This window comes from Lissotriton vulgaris, chromosome 5 (assembly GCF_964263255.1).
Source record: "Lissotriton vulgaris chromosome 5, aLisVul1.2, whole genome shotgun sequence".
In the NCBI taxonomy this organism is placed as follows: Eukaryota; Metazoa; Chordata; class Amphibia; order Caudata; family Salamandridae; genus Lissotriton; species Lissotriton vulgaris.
The window spans coordinates 1761221528-1761239260 of NC_141693.1; the positions used below are offsets into that span (position 1 = coordinate 1761221528).

A 17733-nucleotide genomic window follows, 5' to 3' on the forward strand; every position below is an offset into this window, starting at 1 on the left:
CTCCAACCATGTTTCTAGACCACTGGGTGGAGAGAGCCCCTGCTCTCTGGGACCAGAAACAATGCACATCCTGGGCAGAGGTGTCATTCCTCCCCCCCAGGATGGGCCAGTGCTCTAAGAAGGGAAGCCGCCTTTGTAATGCGACTCCCAGCCTCTGCTGCTAGCAGCAGATGACAGTCCCTGGTCTACACCCCCCACTTTAGGGGGGAAAACTGGCAGGAAAATTCAAAAGATAGGTGTGCCCACTTCCGCCAACCCCACCCCTAAGAAGGGGGAGGAAACACGGTTAAGTACAACTTTCAGTCCCCGCCATCTTGAAGATGGGAGGGCCCCTCCAACCAGCGCTAGGTCTATGCCCCCTTCCACAGGAGAGTGGCATAACAGAGGCTGTAGTCACCACCGGTAAGGTGCCCATTGGCCCTACCTGCTACTTCCCTTAAGCGGCTCCTAAATGTAGTATTTAGGTGGCTCCCCCAGGCCTGGCCCTCAAATCTGCGACAAACTAAGAGGAGAGACGAAACCCTGCAGAAGAATCCCGAAGACGACAACTGCCTTGCCCCAGTCCTATCAGCCTGCCTCCTGATTCAACATCCCTATGGCCTGTCTACCAACAGCGACCTCTCAAACCCCTGGGAGGACTGTTGCCTTCGAAAAAGACTTCAATCTTCCATGGACAAATGACCTGTCCAGAAGAAACCGACTCCAAAGACTCCAAATCTATGCAGACCCGTGTCCCCTACCCACTCTGCACCAGACGCCCATGAGCCGAGTCTGAGTGGCTCGCCTGTGCAGTGAAGTCTCCCAGGCGATCTCGACCTCGAGTCCAGCGCTGGCTGACCTCTCCTTCTCTTCAAGAAGGAGCATGCAGCACGAATCCAGAGACTCCCCCAGACAGCGATCACTTCTGGTAAGAAGACTTCGACATCGAAAGGCACCCCTGCACCTGAAGCACATGGGTCTTGGTGAGCCAAACCACAGAGGCCCCTACAACTCTCTACATGCCAACTTAGCTCTGCTGTCGTTGGTCTTCCTCTTGGAAACTCTGGTGCCATGCCTGCAGCCTCTTTACTGTCAGGAAGATTTTCATTGAAAAGCATTGGATGCCCAACGTCGAATTTGAACTCTACATCCGGCCGCCCCTGTGCAGCTGGTGGTGTACATTTGGTGCTGCTTTGTGCGCTCCCGTGCTTGTGCTAAACCCCCAAGGCTAGGCCAATGCAACCGATTTACTTACCTGCAGGCACCCCGTCACCATTGAAAAGCATTGAGTCGAACTCCGATTTTGACCTATGCACCTGTCCGCCCCTGTGCTGCTGGTGGTGCAGTTTTAGTACTTATTGGACCACTGGCCCTTGCTGACTTTTGGCTTCGAAGACTGACATTTTAACTTGGATACTTACCTGTTTGACCACAATATTATTTCCCCCGTAAGATAACATTGGACAGTGTTAAAAAGTTTTTAAGTAAAGTAAAAAGTATTTTTAATAATAAAAAGTACTTACCCGATTATGAACACCTGGTTCTTAGAAATAAAATATGAACAAAAAAGTATAATTTTATAAAATTGGTCTGGATGACCTTCTTGAGTCATGTGTCCATGATTGATCACTGTTGTGCCATGAATGTCTTACATTTATCTGTGTTAGGCCCAAGGCTACTTGCCAACCTAATAGAGCACTTTGGGTTTTACATTGAGCCCTGTACACTTTACGGAAACCCCTGGACTCGGTGCACGGTATTACCACCTAGTGATAATATGATATACAGAGCCAGCTTCCTACAACGGTGTTCTAGGGGTTCTAGACCTCTCTCGGGCTCACTGCTTTACTTAGGAATCTACTTTCAGCTTGGCACATTGTGTGGAGCTCCATATTTCTGGTCTAGTCTGGGGCATGACAGCAGCTACAATTGCTTGAGTCTGCATTCATTTTACCCAGGCTTGCCACAGATTGTCTATAATAGAGATTGCATTGATCGCACAACTAGACAGCTCTCTCAAATGTTATAGAAAGCAATTTCTTTATTTGGTCGTCACTGGGAGGTTGAATATTTTGTATGCCCTTTCAACCAGGGTATGGAACCTTGAGAGGTCTTCTGGTGGAGTGCCTATTGGGGATGGCGTAGGAGGCACCATTGTTTCATTTCTCATCCTGGAGGGCTTTGGGAGTCACCTTCTTCCACGCCAAGGTACTGGTCATCATCAGCGGTAACTACTTGTATTAGCTTTGTTTTGAGATTAACACATATTGGAGTCAACAGGCCAGCACTGGAGGAACTGATGTGACAAATTCATATAAAAAAGAAGCTTCAGGGTCCCATCCTTGAGTATCTTGTCCCTGTATCTCCTGAGAGTTCATAGATTTGACCTGATTTGCAGCATATTATTTTTGGTCTGATTGCGTTGGGAAACAGGTGTAAACTAATAATCCTTCATCATGTACTGAGGAGCTTCAAAAGGCCTATTGCTACTTACATCAAGGGATGTTCATGGGGTTGTTCATGTTTTGCTTCATATGGATCATTCACACGGTCGTAATAGGCACTTTCTTCCGGTCAGTCTTGCTTCATTAACCTGTGATAGCTTGAGTGATAGGAGTGAGTAACATGTCCTCCATGAGGAAAAAATTATGTGCTCCTCCGCTGTATCTTGATGGTGGAAGCGGTGGTATTTTGCTGGGTGTAGTATGTTCTGGCAATACATCCGATATTGCAGGTCTTCTCTTAGTTGGATCTCTAGCAGACAGAGAAGGTGGAGACAATGGCATGATAGACGGATTCCACTGAGGTTTTGTCAATGTAGGGGGTTTTTGTTGACAGTACGCTCACTGACAGGATTAAAAAGAGACTTCACTCACAGATTCGTCTTTGGTGGTATTGTTGATTAGTTAGTTGTTAATGCAGTCATCACTCACCAGTGACCATGGCCGTGTCGACTGAGGCCGGTCTTTCCAATGTTTCTTTTGGGAGAGGTCAGTGATGGTTGGTTGTTGACAGGGTTTTCTGGTGTGGTCAATGGGGTGATTGATGACAGTGTGACAGACCAATTGAATTTAATCTTAGGGGATGGTGGCAATGGCGTATCTGGTGACTTTTCTTTTGCCCACATTCAGGTGACTGAGATAATGGTCTTGCAGATGATTTGAGGGCTTTTTATGATTTTTTCTCCTCTGGCTCTTTTCTGGATGATGATGTCTTAGATTAGGTATGACATGTTGATGCCTTTTTCTCCTGGGAAGGCTTGAAGGTTGAGCTTGATTGATCCCTTGAGTAGGGGGGTTTATCTGCCTTATTGTTGGGAAATCACCTCCGAGATCACGGATGCTTTTGGGCAAAACATTTTCTGCACATTTTGCAGTCTTCAGGTATACTGTCAGGATAAAGACAATACATTAATTTCCTATATGGGTCATCGGAGAACAACCTTATTGTTCGACAAGAAACAAGCTTAAACAGGTGACTGTTCCATTGTAACATTTCCTATTCCAGAGGTAGTAGAGGAATGGCACAACACAAACCATCTAAGGATAGGTTAAAAGTATTTTTTCTGAAGAACAAAGCTGAAGAGATGGCTAACCTTTAACATTCGTTTCCTGACGTACAGTAGAACTTGGAGTTGTAGGTTGAGGCTGGGAGCAGTCTCAGCTCACTGGTAGAAATTTGATATTTTCCAATGAGGCACATATGCTACTAAAGGATCGCTATTATGATGCCTTGCAGGCAGTCAGCCAGTGTCTTACAATGCTATTACAAAGTTACCATAGTATTCAGACTATGGCGCTGGGGAATGATTCAAGCATGTGACTAGAAAACATCCATAGTCTCATAGCATTCGGAAATATTTAGACAATAAATATCATTTTCATGTATACAATATCCAATTTCAATCTATACCCCCTGTCAATACAGTACTTGCATGCATTAACCTAATTAAAACCCATGAAACTTTAAATGTTGTTCCTTTTTATGTGAAGTGCAAAGATCTTACAGTACAATATTATAGTTCTGGAATCCACTAAAGACAGTATTAGTAATACAATTGTCTGCTCTACAACGTTAGAGGCAACCTGCATGGTCCCTTAACTCCATGCACGCCAAACTTCTATTTTTGGATTAATTAAACGTATAAGAACGTTTTTCATTGTGTACTGGGGATAGAGCGATTCATATGGTAAAACAAAGAGTGAAAATGAGTATCAAGGAAAAATATGTATTTCTGAAATGGACCCCCGATACAGAGTTTAGGAGCAGTGTTTATTTGTACATATCTGAATTTGTGAGTATCCATACTACCATATGATTCAGCCAGTATTTTTCAAAATGTATTTTTTCTTACACAGAGGCTTACATTTGGAAGACACAAATGCAGAGAAATACAATTTGTAATAACAAATGTTCTACTATTCTGTAATTTCCAGTGTCTCTTGATTTAAGTTCAAGACCTCTTTTCTGCCCTCAGGGCAGTGGTGGGAGAGGTGTGTTGGCGGGGGGAGGGGGCAGAGGCAAAAAGTCTGTTGCGCTTGGGGGAAGGTGGGGCACTAGCCCAGTGCCATGGGGGCCGCTCCCCACACTAAAGATATCCCTGGTGCCTAGTGAGTGGATACCTGCTGGTGGATCGCCCTCCTGGGGTGATTCCCAAGCAGGAATCCACTAGGGAGGCAAACCCTGGGAAAGGGGAGATTGCCTCCTTTCCAACTGTACCTCTTCCCATTGAAATCAGTGCTCCGAAGGCTGAAATATGCCCCACGAACACCAATGGAAGTGAAAGTGAATGATAAGATCAGCTAATTGTACTTTCACTTTCCATGTTATGACATCAGCGCGCCATGCACGCTGAGCGTCATTACAGGTAAAGGAAAAAAAACACAGCCTTGGTTGCTGGAGGCTGAAAATAATAAAAGGTAATCGGATTTCCTACCTTTGGTGCCAGGACGTGCTGGAGCCGTCCTCAGCACCCGATCATGGGTATGGAGGATGGCTCCAGCATGTCCTTAGCATGCAAGAGGTTAAAGTTTCTGGATCCAGGGGATTAGTCACAAGGAGAGGAAACGGCAGAAGTATTCATCAGAATGTGGATTTGCTGGTATAGGTACAGGGATTTAGAACAGTCTTCCATCAGATAAAGGAAAAGAATACTCTCAAGTCCTCGCTTCCTACCTCTCATTCTTGTGCTTCTGTTACCAAACAAATAAAGAAATGTTGTTCTCGCCATTCAGCTAACACAGTAGATGAATTGCTTGATAAATCTCCGCATATTATTACTTTGATCTCAAGTCCAGTGTTAGTGTATTCAATGACTGAACTGGCAGGGAACCCGACTGCTCCACACCAGATAAACTCAATCACCGTAAGTGTCTCCACCATCCTGTCCTTGGGTTCTCAATTACCTTGATATAAGGGTATACGTTACCAGTAGATGAGATTAATTTAAACATTCCTTCCTTTACTTCAGTGTATCGCCCCAAGTGGAAGGAGTATGCCAAGACATGGGTCCCTTGCACACTAAGGTACAGGAACCAAGCTATACCTGGCTGAGGAGCCCCAACTAGGGTGAACCCGGTCTTGGGTTGCTACTGTTTCGGTTAGGGCAGTTTGGGCTGTACTGTTCCCACCGGAGCAGGGTGAAGACTGATTTGCATATGGCTGGGTCCAAACCCAGGTGGCAGTTGTGCAAACAAATGATGGATTGGGATGCGGACCAAATAAACACAAGTGGCTGAGATTAATTCAAGCATTCCATCCATCACTTCTTTACTTCGGTGTGTCGCCCCATCACAAGTTAACAAATGCTTCAGAAAAGGAACCAGCTCTCTATCCCACGCTGTTTTGCATCCCCTCTTTAGACTCTTATTAAAAGCCCACCTATTTAGGCTTGGTGTAAATTTACTATTCCACTATAGGGACAAGAAGGATGAGGGGAATGACAAGAACCTCTTTTTGACTGCTAAGCTATCCTAAACCTGTAACATGGGCCCTTGTAACTGGAGACATGTAGAGTTTGGGTTCTCCAGGTTATCAGTTTTTGATTGAACATCTCTCAGTGGTCCCTGATTGAGCATGTGATCCTTCATTCACACCCAGTTTTCATCTCTTGCCTGGTCCAATGAACCAGGAAGTGTAAACGAGCATCGCAATAATAAATGTGGTCAGGGGCTTTTAGTCCAACCTGATGCAGTATCAGTGTACTTTGGTGTCTACTTATTTCTATCTTTCATGTTTCTTGACCAGCCAGATCAAATTGGAACAGTCTGATTGAAGTTCAAGTCTGTAACCTTTTGGAACCTGCAGAAACATTGTTTGGAAAATGTATACTAATCATAGGTCGACCTACATTTTAAAACCAGCTACCCTAACCAAAATAGTGCTTTGTTCTGCCAACTGTCCATTTCTGCTTTTACAGTCCTCTACCGCTGTTGAAGACTAATTTCCTCATTTTACATGGGATTTTGCTTTATTTATGGCCCAGTACCTAACTGAGGTTTTCGCTGATGTTAATGCAGTCATGTGTTGTGTCTTCTGGAGTTAATCTTTGGGGACTTAGATATTTAAGAATGCAGATTTATTTAGGTTAAAGTTAAACCCCGACAAGTGATAGTAATCTTTCAGTTATTTTATTAGGTGTGGAAGAGAAATCAGGGTGTGGAAAATAAATCAGGGGTCAAACACTGATTACAGTAGAACATCTGAAAACCTCGAAAGTTTAGTTTCCTACGACACAAGCTTTATCCTTTATTTTTTTTATTACATCTAATCCTTTTAGTCTGGGGCTCTAAGGTCAGTGTAAAATGAATGGCCGAGAGGGAGAGTCCCTTCCTTGTAACTCTTCAAATTACACCTAACGAAGAGGAACTGTTGACGTGAGCAGCCAGCCGCAGAATCCATCTCCAAACCCCATCACCCAAATGTTATCAGCCATAAAGTCCCGGTCTACCCTGTAAAACGTTTTGTTTACATCCAGGAAGACAAGAACTGCTTGCTCACCCCTTTTTTCTCACAATCCAATAGGTGAAGGTCTTCTTTACTGTTTTCACTGTCCCATCTTTTCTGAATGAATCCTAATTGCCAGAAATTAACTATCACCCCAATCAGAGTCTGTAGGGGCAACTCCGCTATTTCAGTGAAGATTTTCACATCAATGTTTAGTCAGGAAATTGGCCTATAACAGGCATAATCATCACGTCCGCTGCCTACCTTGGGGATTAGAGATACAGCCCACTCCATCATTGTGGGTGTAACAATCCCTCCTGCGAGTCATTTTCTGGTATACCATATGAAGGAGAAGTAACATGGAGGCCTAAAGACATTGCAGAACGTGGCTGAGAATCCATCTGGCCCTAAAGCCCTGGAGGGGCAGAGGTCTGAGATAGCTTTTAATACTTCGTCTTTCTTAAACAGATCCTCTATGTTTCTGGATCCTCTAATTTCTATCTATCAGCGAGTGATAGTCTGGGATGTTATGACCTTACTTTGGGGTTGTCTGTTTCCCTAGAATAGAGGAACTTACAAAAACTCTAGAACAGGGGTCTCCAACCTTTTGTGTAGTCAGAGCTACTTCTGGCCAATGAAAATCATCGTGAGCTACTGAACCCGAAGCAACTAGCGCATTTTTCCAAGCGACCCCCCCACGCCTATTTTCATTGACTTTAAGCCTAATGAAGAGATACCTTTTCAGAGACACTGCTAACGAGTACAAATTACAAAAGGATAAAGTTGTACTATCACAAAATTAGCAGCAATACACCATATAATTTGTCTTTTTTGCTGCATGATTTTGTCAAACTTGCTGCATAGTTTGGTTCCACAGTGCCACATAATACCAGTGGCCCTGAACCATGGCTTAACAGTCATGCCCCCTCAATCCCATGCCCCCCCATACCCCTCTACTCCCCCCCCCCCCCCCCGCCTCATCATGAGCTTGGCCTGGACTACTGGACACAGATAACTGCAGAGTTGTAAGAGGCAGAGGTACCCAAGGGCTTGTGGAAACAGAGCTATCAGACAGAAGCACGAAAATCCTACTGCAGATACTGGCTGCATCTATTTTGACCTGCCTGCCAAGTAACGGTAACCTATACACATGTGCCTTTCAATGTGTTATTGCTTTGATTGTATTGCCTGTATTATTATTGTTGTGTCTGTGACTGCTATTGTCTGTCTTCCCCCGCTGCATGTACGTGGTCTGTGCCCCTTTTTCTTTCCTCTGTTCCCCTCGCTGTCCCTGTGCTTTCTCTGCCCGGTCTTTCCTTCTGTACCCCTCGCTGCCCCCGTGCCTCTCTGCCCGTTCTGCCTTCTGTTCTTAGCGGCCCCTATATTTTTGTATTCTGTATTTTGCCTCTGTGCCATTCGTTTTTTGTGCCCATCTGCCCTCTGTGCCACTCGTTTTTCAGTTTTTTTGGGCTCTTCTGCCCTCTGTTCCACTCGTTTTTTGTGCCTTTCTGCCCTCTATTCCACTCGTTTTTTGTGCATTTCTGGCCTCTGTTCCACTCGTTTTTTGTGCCCTTCTGCCCTCTGTTTCACACGTTTTTTGTGCATTTCTGCCCTCTGTTCCACTCGTTTTTGATTCGTTTATTGTGCACTTCTGCCCTCTGTTCCACTCGTTTTTTGTGCCTTTCTGCCCTCTGTTCCACTCGTTTTCCCTTGTTTTTTGTGCCCTTCGGCCCACTGTTCCACTCATTTTTTGTGCCTTTCTGCCCTCTGTGCCACTCGTTTTTCCCTGTTTTTGTGCCCTTGTGCCCTCTGTTCCCCTCGTTTTTGCTTCGTTTTTTGTGCCCTTCTGCTCTCTGTTCCACTCCTTTTTTGTGCCTTCCTGCCCTCTGTTCCACTCGTTTTTCCTTCGTTTATTGTTCCTGTCTGTCCTCTGTACCACTAATTTTCCCTGTTTTTTGTGCACTTCTGCCCTCTGTTCCACTCGTTTTTGCTTACCTGCGGTGGAAGGTACGTCTCCTACTGCTCTGCGCTGGCACCCGACGATGACGTCACAAGAGTCAGACTCTCACGAGAGGAGTCTGCAGCTCCAGGAGAGGAGCGTCATCCTCTTCGCTTGCCCCCACCCCAGCTTAGCTCCAATCCGAGCGGCTGGTTTGGGTGAGGGCGGGCAAATGGAGCCGGAAAGGCTAATATCAAAAATTACCACCAAATACTACTGAAGGGCTACACGAGCTACTCCCGGGGTCTCCGCGAGCTACCGGTAGCTCGCGATTGACCGATTGGAGACCACGGCTCTAGAAGCACTCAAGACGTGTATTTTCCTTTCGTTTAAAGTCCACATTCCATCCCGTTCATCTCTAGAATATGGCTTTTCGCTTGCCACACTCACTTAAGTTTTGTCAGCAATCTGCTGTGTTTTTCCCAGATTCGTAGTAGTTCTCATCCATCTTGGCTAATAAGTAGGCTGCCCCATCAAGTTCTACCGTTCTGATATGGTTCTAGTGTTCTGAGCTGGAAGAATTTCATTGTGATCTTACTTCAGATCTTCTGCAATCGTGTACATTAGTGAGTGGAGTCCAATTTCACCAGCTATGCTCATAACTGGGATAGGAGATTCTCCCCCTTCTTTCTAGGTCGGACTACTTCTGCTACAAAATTCCCCTTCAAAACAATCTTTAGTGCAACACACATGGTCATCACCCCACCTTGCCTATTTTGCCATGTTTAAAATACTCCGCATTGTTATTCTTTATATTATTCATCGCTATGGGTCCCGTCAATAGTAAATAATAGGTGCGAATGTCCTCTTTCTTTGTGCAGGCTGTATGTGTGGGGGATGATTCCGTTCTGAATACTGCCTTTCTGTCTGAGATTAGTCTATCTCCCTCCTCTTTGATAACAACATTCTCCATTAGAACCATTACAACTTCCCCTCTAACTAAGAGTAACAAGAGAACTAAACGGCCCATACCGATGCATGACCATAACTCAGAGCAAATGGAGCCTGATGTTGGCTAATATATAAAGGATACTTGGAGTATTGGCCTCCGTTGGTGTCTGAAATTACCTGCTCGGCAGCAAGCTAAATCTCTGCTGTTCCCTAACTATGGAATGCCCACTTTGCTGCAATTAGCACATGTCCCCATTTCTGCCCCCTCCATCGAACATTGCTAGGTCTCTTCATTCAGTCCTTTCACTTCTGTGTCAATTTGTTTGTGTTTTGCAGGTGTTCCAACGCCATGATTTTCTCTTCTTTCAGTGTTCTCTTTTCCTTCCAATGTAGTACTCTGAACCATTCTGAGTTTTTTGGGGAAGGCAAGTCTCCTTGTTATGCCACATTCTGGCCTTCTCTTGGAGGGAGCAAGCAAGGGATGCCACATTGTTGTCCCTTAAGAAGGTGGTTACCGTTTTTAAGGTCCATCACTTCATCACAGCAACGGGATATAAATCTTGAAGTATCTTAATTTCTGAACCACTGTATCTGATCGGTCTACCACTTCTGAAAGATCTCATGCATGCCTTTGTCTTCTCAAAAAATGCAGGCATGCCAGAATGACCAGTGGGTTGCTTAAGTCCAGGTTGGCCCCTTTGTTCAATGCGGTCTGTCTATGTGCATGGGCTCAATCCAACTTTGTTGGAGAATTGCCTCCCTCAGGTCTTGCACAAATGTAATAACTTTTCTCAAAAAATTATGAGAAGTTTGCTCAAGGTGATCAGTTGGGATCTGTATTCCTTGAGATCCATAATCCGCTAGTCCTGTGTGTTTTTAAGAGAGTTTATGGTGTTTCCCAGGCCTTCCACATCTTTCCTCACTTCAAACAGGTTTTATTTTAGATCTGTGCAGACTGCACTTGTATCCACTTTGCTTTCTGCAAAGAACTGCATCATAAAGTTTTTGTCAAGTCTGCTGTAGTCAATTTTGTACTGTAGCTACTGCATTGTCTGTGTATTTGGTTAGCGTAGGTTAGGTTGGAGGCGTCCAACTGCAGAAACTCATTGATGGTGCAATTCTTTTGGGCCTGCTGGTTGCCATAATGGAGAGTCTAAATGTGTTTCACCTGTTTCCAGTCGACAGATTTTAGGCAATAGTAGAGGGATCTTCTAGTCTTCAGTGCTCTCCATTGTTGTGTGCGCTACCCCCAAGGAAGTTAAAGTGACTGTGATCAGAGCCCATTCTTGGTGTACTTGCTCAAAATGTACTTGGGCGGGGGGAGGGATGTCTTGATCAGTATGTTGGGTCTCACTAGTGCCCTCGGGTTGCCAGTTGCGCAACAAGCCACATGCCCTTCAGTCATATACCCACTAACTATCACTAATCATCTAACAGACCTGATGCAATGAGTCACGTATGCTACTTTTGTTTTGCGGAGGTTGTTTTGTTGCCTCCCTTCCCGGCTTAGAGGGTAAATGCATAGCCCCCTTTTCAGCGTGTTTTGCTGTTGCTCTTGCGTCAGACTGTTTCATTGCTTAGGCAATAACCCGGAAGGTTACGCCATGCTTCAGACTTTATCCATACCCAGTGACATTGGGTTTTTTGAATGGCTGGTGTTCACTGGTTTCGCTCCCATTTTCTTTGCTTCAACGAGCGCTCAATGCTTTATGGCCTCTTAGGAGCTTTTCGTTGCCGCGCGGACCCTAACCTGCTGGCGCCATAGTTTTTATGTGAAAATTATACTATGAACTTTGTTTTTAAAATATTATCCGAATCGCGAACTGTGTGCACTTTAAGTATTGAACACCTCTCCCTGACGCTCATCCAGCTCCCCCACCGATAGGCCTCAACCAATCGGATGGTAGGAGGAGGAGCTTGGAGGCAGGGCCGGGCCTTGAAGAATCATCGCAGCGCGGGAAGAGGGCTATTGTGCTTGTTCGTTGCCGCGCAGACCCTAACCTGCTGGCGCTATAGTTTTTAAAATATTACCCGAAGCGCAAACTGTGTGCACTTTAAGAATTGAACGCCTCTCCCTGACGCTCATCCAGCTCCCCCACCGATAGGCCTCAACCAATCGGCCGGTAGGAGGAGGAGCTTGGAGGCGGGCCGGGCCTTAAATGTACTCCTACAAGCGGAAGCACAGCGCCAAGGGCAAGCCCGTCTGTGCACGAACGGGCCCAGGGGCCACACCCCCATGTCAAATCATTACCTATTCGTCCTAGGAACTAAGAGCACTGGCGCAACATCATACTCAGTTGCCCTATGCAGAAGTAAAACGCATCCGGATTAATGTAATCGGAAAAATTGCAGCAGGCCATTCCATATTGCCCTGTCTGGATCATCATGCTCCCCCCATCAGCTGTCCCATCCTAGCTAATTCCATTAGTCTTCGCCTCCTATATCTTAACCCTTTCGATGCTGATGACGAGCTCAGCTCGTCATCACCCATGGGTGGCGTGTGCTGATGACGAGCTGAGCTCGTCATGTAACGCGGCTTTTAAAAAAAAGCCGCACAGCGCAAAAATCGCCGCAGCAGCGATGCGGTTAATACCCGGTCCCTGGTTAAGCATCAGCTGGACATTTTCCTGCTGCTCTCTACAGAAAAACCGGATGTACTGCTGATTACTGAAACCTGGCTGACCTTGGATTCTACACCTGATATATTAGCAGCCCTCCCTTCAGATTATTACATCCTGAACGTTAACCGGTGCCCAGGTAAATCCGGAGGGGGTGTTGCCGCTATTATACATAAGAAATTTAATTTCACCGTTATGACTTCATTGGAACTGCCTGACGTAGAGAATATGGTAATTTCATTGGACTCAATAGCGGGATCCTTTGTACTGGTGCTGATTTACCCCCCCCTCCAGACCATGCCCTCTTTTCCGCTCTTGTTAAGTGAACAAATGGCCAATCTTGTGATGAATTATTCCAGGGTCTTACTCATAGGGGATTTTAATTATTGGGTTAATGATGATCATGGTGGACCACAGGCAACAGAATTATCTGAACTGCTTTCCAATTTGAACTTGAGTCAGCTTTTATCGTACCCTACCCATTAAAAGGTCATACATTGGACCAAATCTGGTCCCCCAACTTAACTATACCTACTCCCCTGATATCTCCCTGCATCTGGTCGGACCACCATCTGATTGACTTTACACTCAGTCTCAGTGGTAGGCAGAAGATTCCTAAGGTAGGGGGAGGACTAAAAAGAAAATGGAGAACTCTTGATAAACAAGAATGTATTCACACTCTGGCTGGTTCTCTTCCCACCTTTAATTCAAACGTCGGCGCTATGGAAACTACAATTGCCGACTGTTTAAGGTCGGCTAGTGACAGACATGCCCCTCTGACTAAATTATCTTGCACCAGATATCATGATGCCCATAAATGGTTTAACTCCGAATTAAAAACACAAAAGCTAAAACTTCGACAATTAGAAAGGAAATGGAGGTATTGCTATAATATTGAAGACAGATATCAGTTTTTGTTGGCCCGTATAAAAAGGCTACATTGACTGCTAAAGCGGCCCATTTTTCAACAAGAATACTCAACGCGAACAATAAAACCAAGGACATTTTTAAAATTGTCAGTGAGATTAGCAGTGACGAGAGAATATTACCTAACCAGGCCCCCACTCAAGGGATATGTAATGTTTTAAATAAATTGTTATTATCAAGTCCAGCATTTCCCCCCACTAATACAGAATGCCAGGACAATATCATTAGAAATCCTGTCATTAAGTACAATTTTCCAGTTCTATGCCCTAAAACTCTGTCCGATCTCTTAACCCGAGTCAAGTCGGGCCCCCCTAATGACTGTTGCCCACCCTCCACCCTTAAAGACATTCACAGCACTACCTCATAGCCTTCTCCCCTTCTTGAATGAATCTCTCACTAAAGGGGTGGTACCCATGGCCTTTAAGGTCGCCATAATAGTCCCCCTTCTGAAAAAGCCTGGGGCGGATCCGTCAACCCCCTCTAACTATCGCCCCATATCCCTCCTCCCATGTCTGTCTAAGATTTTGGAGGCCCATGTGGCCAGATGCCAGCCCACTCAACGGAGGCGGTAGTCCTCGCTGTCCTGGACACTTTAAGAGCTAACTCAGATAGGGGAATACCTCTGGCCCTGGTGCTTCTGGATTTGTCGGCGGCATTCGAAACGGTCGACCATAACATTCTGTTGAACCATGTCGAACAAGCAGGTATCTAAGGACCTCCTATAATTGGCTCAAGTCATTTCTTACCGGCAGAACGCAGGCAGTACGACTTGGTACTTTTACTGCCCCCACAGTGACCACCTCTTGTGGTGTTCCACAGGGCTCGTCCCTGTCGCCATTACTGTTTAATCTTTACTTGAGGCCTCTGCTTTACTCACTAAAAAATCGGAAGGTAGCCATCTTTAATTATGCAGTTGATCTCCAGCTGATTTTCCCCCTAGACTCCCCTAATGCTGCTGTGGAATTTCAAACGACCATGCTCCACATCCAGAATTGGATGGTCAGGAACCTTCTGAAACTCAACCCAGGCAAGACGGAACTGGTGTTGCCTGAGAAGAGCAGGGACTGCTGTGGTCCACACTTCTGGCCTAGTGAATTGGGTTCCCCCCCACTGCGTCCTCGTCAGTAAAAAGCTTAGGGGTAGTAAACAAAGTTGACCTCTCACTCAGAGGGCAGGTGGGCGCAGTGATCTCCACCAGTCTCTACCAACTCCGCAAAATCTGGAAGATCGTTCACCTGCTGACCCACTCCGCTCTAATCCAAGTGGTAATAGCGCTGGTCCTTTCACGCCTGGATTTTTCAAATTCCCTTTATATTGGTCTGCCTCAGTACCTACTAAAACGGCTGCAAATAGTACAGAACCAGGCGGCTAGACTAATATACAAACAAACAAAATGGCACTCTGCCAGGTCCCTGTTGCTCAAGCTCCACTGGCTTCCTCTGGAGCAACGTGCTGAATTTAAGACTGGGTGCCTAGCTTTTAAAGCACTGCATGGCAACAGCTCAAAATTCATCATGACCATGATCAAAAAAACATGTCCCTCGGCGTAATTTACGTTCATCTTATCTGCATCTTCTATCCGTCCCGACTATAAAACTCAAACGTGTGGGAGGCTGCAGATTCTCCTATTTGGCACCCACTTTCTGGAATTCCCTCCCGTTAACAATGAGAAGCTGCAACAACTTACTTGGCTTCAGAAAGGCACTTAAAACCTGGCTGTTCGGGCTAGCCTATTAACTGGGTCTTATGTAACAACTTAAAGCATGATTAGCGCCATGAAACCTTTGGTGACCGTGCGCTCTATAAGTAATGGATAACATTAACATTAACACTGGATCTGCAGCATTGTCTCGTATAACGCCTGCTATATAGTCTCATGTTACTGTCTGCAACACTCTAAGGGACCTCATCGAACCCCGGGGATATGTTCTGCTCCTTGACATTGTTGGGAGTGGTGGGAGACCCTCTTGTGGCCACAGTAGAGCAGTCGGACAACGCAACCAACACCATTGCTGGCCCAGCCCTAGCACAGTGTTGAGCTAATGTCAAAAAGATAAATTCATTGTGAAAAAAAACTTTTCATGGAGCCTTCATATACGCTCACATATTCAATGCCTATAATTATCAAAGAAGACTAAGAGATCAAGACAGGTTCATAATCTGACCGTACAATTTAAATATCTCCTTTACGGAATGGCTTTGTTCTGTAACATCTTGGATATTTATGAATTTTGTCCCCAGTGTATCTCTGTGTGTTACACACATGGGCATACAAGTTCTCAATTCAGATTTCATTTTACTTATTATTTCTAACTTGATGAAGTTAGGATCAAGGTAGGCATCCACAGCTACCTGCTGCTTGGAAAGAATATATTTTGTGGCTTTTCTTCTGCATTAATGTAAAATGTAACAATAATGAACATAAAAAATTACTTAATATCACACTCGAAATAAGTGGTTCTTTTTTAGGACTGCGCAATTGATACAGTGTGTTTGGCTTTAGATGAGACTAGATAAGTTGAAATCGCCTATTTACATTACATACTTTAAACATGAGGAGATACATAGAACGGAATATCACCTTTATGTAAAAGTACACTACGCTGCAGCCATTTAAATATTTTCTATTCCTATTTTAAGCTACCCTGGAAAGCAGATTTAACAAGTACAAACAAGAAAGGCAAACAAATTCAACGTAACGCACAGCAATAAACGGGCTAAGTGGAGTATTACAAAAGTCGGTACCTTTGTATCTGAGCTCCATTTCACATTGCCTGTGTTCTTCATTCGCCAGTGTTTGATAAATTTGGTCCCTGGTTGCAGATGAGTCCCATCCGGCAAATTCTCATCCACAAACACAGCACTTAGCGTAGGGACAACTGGAGTACAGGGCTGCATAGGGATACTAAACAAAATCGTTAAAAGAGAAAAGTTAACAAGAGAATATTTGCGTCTGGCTTAAAGTAAATCATTGTGCAATGTAAATGAAATAACACAGGTGTAGAACATTCCAAATCTGATTTCCTTTTGCCATTTTCTGGCTTGCATAATATAACCTTGCTGACCAATGGCTGTTGCACATGGTTAGACTTCTTGGATATTTCATGTATAGCATTCACTTGGTACAACACAAAAGTATGTATGAGGATCAGTTAGTGTGGCTTACCAGTAGTTAGAGGGTTCACTCGAATAGCATCCTGCTGTGTTAGCCCATCCTTTTGCGGATCTCAAGGGCATTAAAGGATAGTGAACAACATATCGCTTCTTAGTTGGGGTACGACCTCACCCCAAAATATTTATAATTCCAAAATCCCTCGTGTAAAGCGATTTATTTATTTCAAATGATTGTGGTTATTCAATAGGACCAACTGTGAGAGGTGTAGTTTACAAGTTCATCTTAACCTTCCAACGAATGTACCTATGATAGCTGTCCTAATAGTGCAATTAGATTTTCTAATGTCAAAGCGTAAGATATCATGCACAAAATTACCATGTAATCTGTAGGATAAAGAATTCTGATGGGAAATAATCCTGGTCGTACATATGGTCCCAGAAACAGTGTGTCAGAGAAAATATTTAGTTAGACAATAAGGACAACTAGGACAATAAGGACAACTAGGGTTTAGGTACAGGCACCCTTTAGGGTTTTTTTCCTCCATGCAGCAACATAACAATGGAAATGCTGAATTTACTGACTTTAAGGTCTGGTGGACTCACGGAACTGGATGAGCAAAAGGCGTATAGGGTACTAATGACATCTACATTCACCCCAGTCCACTGAGCAGACAGTAGCATGATTTTGGAAATGCTCCATGCTTTAATGAAAACTCTCCAGTGTTTAGTGGATCTGTTGTAGGATTATGGCCTGAGAGGATTATGGGAACATATGGCAGGAATCAAAAAGGAGGGTCACATTTTTTCCAGTAAGCCATCAACAATAAAATAGTATCCTTTAACGGAGAAGCAGGTGAGAAATATGATTCAGGGTAAGTTAGTGGATTACAGTCATTGTGGACTTACTACATCAGTAACAGAAGAGCTTCTTCTACTATCCTACATTCTTTAGAAGCCACGCCATACTTTACTTACTAAAGACCAGGTGTCCTTAAGGTATGCATGGATGGCGTCACTGAATTTCAATATAGATGCCTTAGTACGACAAATAAATCTTTTCCATATTTCTTTAATACTGGCAATAATTCAATGGGGCAACCAGCAGCGGCAGGCTCCACCACTGAAGTGTTTGGGAATTACTTCCCCACCTCTATTTCACAGTGCTCCTGTATGGTTAATTACAGTTTAGGAGCTCAGTGGTCAATAAAAAGGAAAATGCTACTTACCAGTATGCATCTGTTCTTGGCATGTGGAGCTGCA

General features: G+C 44.5%; 1 protein-coding gene across 10 annotated transcripts in view; it reads right to left on the reverse strand.

Annotated features, from left to right (window-relative positions):
* NBR1 (NBR1 autophagy cargo receptor) overlaps positions 1-17733 on the reverse strand; it is a 577507-nt gene that overhangs the window by 275181 nt on the left and 284593 nt on the right. For all 10 annotated transcript variants that reach the window (XM_086924037.1, XM_086924035.1, XM_086924034.1 and 7 more), the window contains one exon: positions 16105-16264. In XM_086924037.1, the coding sequence (XP_086780163.1) occupies positions 16105-16264 (160 nt within the window). The remainder of the gene's footprint in view (positions 1-16104; positions 16265-17733) is intronic.